General features: G+C 47.3%; 1 protein-coding gene across 1 annotated transcript in view; it reads right to left on the bottom strand.

Annotated features, from left to right (window-relative positions):
- BRK1 (BRICK1, SCAR/WAVE actin nucleating complex subunit) overlaps positions 1-3,426 on the bottom strand; it is a 17,816-nt gene extending 14,390 nt beyond the window's left edge. The window contains exon 1 of the mRNA XM_003785445.3: positions 3,203-3,426. Within this exon, the coding sequence (XP_003785493.1) occupies positions 3,203-3,320 (118 nt within the window). The 5' untranslated portion in view covers positions 3,321-3,426. The remainder of the gene's footprint in view (positions 1-3,202) is intronic.
- Positions 3,427-6,022: the final 2,596 nt, after the last annotated feature.

Raw genomic sequence — 6,022 nt, forward strand, 5'->3', positions numbered from 1 at the left:
CGCCCGCCACAATGCCTGGCTATTTTTGGGTTGCAGCCATGATTGTTGTTTGGCAGGCCCGGGCTGGATTCGAACCCACCACCTTAGGTATATGTACCTGGTGCCTTAGCTACTTGAGCCATAGGCGCTGAGCCTATTTTTAAATTTTTTAAATTTCTTTTCTGTTAACTTTTTTCCCCCTAAATTTACTTTCTAAATCTAAAAATCTTTGAAAACCACCAGGTAATTACTTCAAACATTTCACAATTACGATATTTGTTTACTCATTGATCCATTCATTCATTCATTCAGAGACAACAGTCTCACTGTGTTGCTCCAAGCAACGGGGCTCTAAGGCTCCTGTCTCAGCCTCCCCTGTAACTAGGACTACTGGCATCTGCTATAACACCCAGTTAATTTTTCTATTTTTAGTAGAGATAGGGTCTCTTGCTAAGGCTGGTCTTGAACTTTTTTTGAGACAGAATTTCACTTTGTCACCCTCGGTAGAGTGCCATAATATCATAGCTCACAGCAACCTCAAACTCTTGGGCTCAAGTGATCCCCTAGACTCAGCCTCCCCAGCAGCTAGGGCTATAGGCGCCCACCACAATCCCCAGCTATTTTTTTAGAGACAGGGTCTTGCTCTGGCTCAGAATGATTTCTAACTTAAGAGCTCAAGCAATCCACCTGCCTTGGCCTCCCAGAGTGCTAGAATTACAGGCATGAGCCACCTCACCTGGCCCTGCATAGAACTTCGTAAAAAAACTGCAGGAACCCAGATTACCTGTGTAGTAAGGGAAATAGGTATCTTCCAAATGTTTTCAGTTCATTAAAATCCATCAGTCTAGCTTCCTTGGGCCTCCTAATTCCAAATCCACTTACCTTTACACCAAACCATACTCCTTCACTTATATTCTTCAAAAAAAGGATTTCAGAATACACAAGATAGGTGATTTGTTTACCATTCCCTAATACATTCTCTATAATAATTTACATGCATGAATGTGTATCAGTGACATATACGTTTATACTATGCTCTAATTAACATTACCTTCACTCCTATTCTGATGAGGAAACCCACCATACCACCACACATCAAGATTACAGTCCTATACACCTTGTGTGTGAATACATTAATACAAAAATGAAGCTCTGCTTTATCCTAAAGTTGTCATTATTTCAAGACCAGAACTTCTTTGAATGCAGGAAATGTTTTTTTCTGTGTCCCCCACAGTGCCTTAAGAGGGCCTTGTTTTGAAATCCAGTTTCTCTTGCTGATCTTTTCTTTTCTTTTTTTTTTGAGACAGAGCCTCAAGCTGTCCCCCTGGGTAGAGTGCCGTGGCATCACAGCTCACAGCAACCTCCAACTCCTGGGCTCAAGCCAGTCTCCTGCCTCAGCCTCCCAAGTAGCTGGGACCACACAGGCGCCCGCCACAATGCCTGGCTATTTTTTGCTTGCAGCCGTCATTGTTGTTTGGCAGGCCTGGGCTGGATTCGAACCCGCCACCTTGGGTGTATGTGGCTGGCGCCTTAGCCACTTGAACCACAGGCGCCGAGCCATTGCTGATCTTTTCTAATAAAACTATTCCTCTCTTTTATAATCCCTAGGAGTCAACAGTCCTTTAGCTAGAAAACTATTTTAAGGTAGGGCACTGTGGCTGTAATCCTAGCACTTTGGGAGGCTGAGGAGGGTAGACTGCCCGAGCTCAGGAGTTAGAGACCAGCCTGAGCAGAGGGAAACTCCATCTCTAAAAAGAGCCCTGCAGGCATTGTGGCAAGCGCCTGTAGTCCCAGCTACTTGGGAAGCTGAGGCAAGGGAATTGCTTAAGCCCAGGAGTTTGAGGTTCCTGTGAGCTGTGATGCCATGGCAATCTACTGAGATGAAAGACTGATCTGTCTCAAAAAAAAAAAATGATAATAATAATTCATTTTTAATTTTCCTTTAAGATTTAACAGATTGTCTGGCTTGGTGCCTGTAGCTCAGCAGCTAGGGCGCCAGCCACATACACGGGGGCTGGTGGGTTTAAACCCAGCCTGGGCCTGCTGAACCACAATGACAACTATGACAAAAAAGTAGGTGTGGTGGACGCCTGTAGTCCCAGCTACTTGGGAGGCTGAAGCAAAAGAATTGCTTAAGCTCAAGAGTTTGAGGTTGCTGTGAGCTGTGACACCACAGAACTCTACTGAGGGCGACAGCTTGAGACTCTGTCTCAAAAAAAAAAAAGAAAAAAAAAGATTTAACACATCAATTTCCCCTATTTAGTCTTAATTGCTTAATGTCGCCGAATTAGGCTCGGCGCCCGTAGCACAGTGGTTATGGCGCCAGCCACATACACCGAGGGTGGCGGGTTCAAGCCCGCCCCAGGACAGCTAAACAACTACCACAAAAAAACAGCCAGGCGTTGTGGCGGGCACCTGTAGTCCCAGCTACCTGGGAGGCTGAGCCAGAAAAACCGAATCGCCCAAGAGTTTGAGGTTGCTGTGAGCTATGACGCTATGGCACTCTACCCAGGGCGACATAGTGAGACTGTGTCTCCAAAAAAAAAAAACAAAAAACAAAAACGTCGCAGAATTAGTGGAACCAAGGCACACTATTGGGAAAAGATGGCCATATGTTAAACCTACAAACAGAACAGCTACTGTAGGTTAGATACTAGCAACAAAAAGAGGATTTCCAAGGCCCTTCGAGTCTGCGACCGGACTTCAGACCTCACCTCCTATCACTACCACCCCACAAGGAAGAATGGAAAGCAGAGTGGCTGAGGGCATGACTAAAAGGCATTGACGCTACTGGGTTTCGACTTCATCCTGAAGACGGCAAGGTGCCATCAAGAGTCTTGAAACAGGACAGTGACACAGTCTCGGCTGCGCATTCTGAGTGGAAAGTGGAGGCTGGGGTGGAAGCAGAGCACGAAGGAGGCAGGGAGGCCACAGAACAGCAGAGTGTAGACGGGGCTGCCTAACGTGTCTGGGAAAGGCCTGGCGACTGGGTGCAAGTGGATGGCAAGAAGCCCATTAGCTCCAATCAGGGCAGGTAACCCCAAAGAGACTGTCCAGCTGAACCTGAGGGTCAGGGCGGGAGAGGGAAGGGGGGCCTGAAGGAGAAGTGAAAACCGGCAAATGCCAAAGGCTCCGGGAGAGTCCTCTCAAAGCTTCTCAGCGCTCCAGCTAAACCTCCTCAAAGGCCTCCCTCCTCCCCGCTTCCCCCTGCTCGCCCGCTGACCAAACGAGTTGAGAAAATCCGCGATTTTTTTGATGCTGCTGGTGATGATCTCGATGTACTCCCGGTTCGCCCAGTCCTGGTGTATCTCCCGCTGCACCGGATCCTCTTGCCCCGCCATAGCTGCTGCCTGAGGGAGAGCGACTGCGCAAGCGCCCCGCCCCTACAGGCGGCCAGTGCGCCTGCGCTCCCAGCCCACACCCATCTCCTTTGGCACCCACGAATCCACGGGCGTGCTGGTGCGCCTGCGCAACGTTACGCCCTAATTGACGTTTTCTCTCAGCTCCCACGCCAGTGAAAACAGATGCAACTGGAGGGGGAGGACGGAGTGCGCACGCGTCAGAAACCACCTACCTACACCGCTCTCAGGCGGTTTTGGTTGTTAGTGGGGGCGTGGACTTCGGTGGCATCTTGCCTCAGCTGTTAAGAGTTTGAGGTTGCTCTGAGTTGTGATGCCACGGCACTGACAAAGTGAGACTCTGTCTCAAAAACAAGCAAATAATACAATATGATGTCCCACCTTATATTTATCAAATATATATATACATATATAGATAGATAGATAGATATACACGACAATACCCTGGGATGGAGAGGCTGGTAGGGCACACTGTAAACTGGCACAGTCCTTTGGAAAAAAAAATTTGTAAATTGATAGCAAGAGCTGCAAAAAAATTTAAGCCTTTTAGGGCAGATGAGGTGGCTCACACCTGTAATCCTAACCTATAGGAGGCTGAGGCAGGTGGATTGCTTGCTTGAGCTCAGGAATTCCAGATTGCTGTGAGCTACGATACCACCGTACTCTACCCAGGGTGACACAGTGAGACTGTCTCAAAAACAAATAACCAACTAGAGAACCTGCCATTGGAGGCCTTGTCTCCTTAGAGATGCTGTTGAAGTAGCATCATGCCTATGTGTCACAAAGGGGCCAGGAAGATAAACCTGCTTTCCCTTTAGAGGTAGCATATCTTGGTTTCATATCTCAAATCTACCAAAGAGGAGTCATTTCACCCCTCTTACTTTTGGATTCTTTGTATGTCATATGAGGATAACTACATTGATGGGTTAGGATTGTTGGAATGATTATATGAGAAAGGATAGGTAAAACCTTAAGGACAATGCCTAGCTCCTGACAAGCATGCAATCATGATCAGTCTACATTCTTTTGTTTGTTTGTTTGTTTTGAGACAGTGTCTCACTTTGTTGCCCTGGGTAGAATGCCGTGGTGTCATGGCTCACAGCAACCTAAAACTCTTGGGCTTATGCGATTCTCTTGCCTCAGCCCCTGGAGTAGCTGGGACTTTAGGTGCTTGCAACAACACCTGGCTATTTTAGAGACAGGGTCTTGCTCTTGCTAAGGCTGGTCTCAAACTCATGAGCTCAGGCAATCCATCCACCTGGGGCCCCCAGAGTAGGATTATAGGTGTGAGCCACTGCACCTGGCTGATCAGTCTACATTCAATTATGCAGAAAGCAGGAAATGATATATATAAAACATTTGTTTATGATTATCTTCCATGTCAGACTTAGCTCTCTTTTTTTGAGACAGCTTCAAGCTGTAGCCCTGGGTAGAGTGCCGTGGCATCACAGCTCATAGCAACTTCAAACTCTTGGGCTTAAGCAATTCTCTTGCCTCCGCCTCCCAAGTAGCTGGGATTGCAGGTGCCCGCCACAATGCCTATTATTTGGTTGTAGTTGTCATTGTTGTTTGGAGGGCCCTGGGCTGGGTTTGAACCTGCCAGCTCCAGTGTATGTGGCTGGCGCCCTAGCTGCTTGAGCTACAAGCACCAAGCTTTTTTTTTTTTTTTTGGTTGTTTGTTTTGCTTTGTTTTTAGAGACAGAGTCTCACTTTATTGCCCTTGGTAGAATGCCGTGGCATCACAGCTACCTGCCTGGGCTTAGGCAATTCTCTTGTCTTTTTTTTTGAGACAGAGTCTTATTCAGCATTCTACCAAGTCTTACTGTGTCACCCTTGGTAGAGTGCCATGGTATCACAGCTCATAGCAACCTCTAACTCTTGGGCTTAAGCAAGCCTCTTGCCTCAGCCTCCCAAGTAGCTAGGACTCCAAGTGCCCACCACAACACTCGGCTTTTTTGTTGTTCTTTTTTGTTGCAGTGTCATTGTTGTTTAGCAGATCCGGGCCAGGTTCAAACCCATCTGCCTCGGTGCATGTGGCCAGGGTCCTAACTATTGAGCAACGGGTGCTGAGCTGATAGTTCTTCACCAGGTGTCCTCAAACTATGGCCTGCAGGCCACATGCGGCCCGCTTAGGACATTTATTCAGTCCGCCGGGTGTTTTTGCCACCGCTGCCTGTCCTGCTTAGCAGCCAGCTCATCCCGGAGCCCACAGTTCAGCCCTCCAATGGTCTGAGGGACAGTGAACTGGCCCCCTGTTTAAAAAGTTTGAGGACCCCTGTTCTTCACTGTAGGAATTGTTTCTGGTAAGTGATGCTTAGCCAATAGTTCTTCCTAGCAGGAATCGTTTCTGGTAAGTGATACAGGGAGGCCAGCTTAGGGCATGTTGCTGCTGTAACAAGGAGTGCTTCAGGGTGGCGATTGCCTTAACATATGGGAATGAGGTCTCTGTCTATGCTTTGAGTCAGTCTTATACTTCTTGGAACTTGGGAATCTCTTCAATGACTTTAGGTAGAAGCATTAATGTGGAAACAAATCTTGAAGAAATGTATAAGTTTGCATTAAGCCTGGTCATTTAGGCCTCCTTTGCAATCATATGCACTTCAACCATCATTTGTAGAACTGGGCCTGTGAAATTTATAATTTATTTATTTTGGAGACAGAGTCTCATTTTGTCACCCTTGGTA

Source organism: Otolemur garnettii, unplaced genomic scaffold, assembly GCF_000181295.1.
Source record: "Otolemur garnettii isolate 467f Iridium unplaced genomic scaffold, OtoGar3 scaffold00015, whole genome shotgun sequence".
In the NCBI taxonomy this organism is placed as follows: Eukaryota; Metazoa; Chordata; class Mammalia; order Primates; family Galagidae; genus Otolemur; species Otolemur garnettii.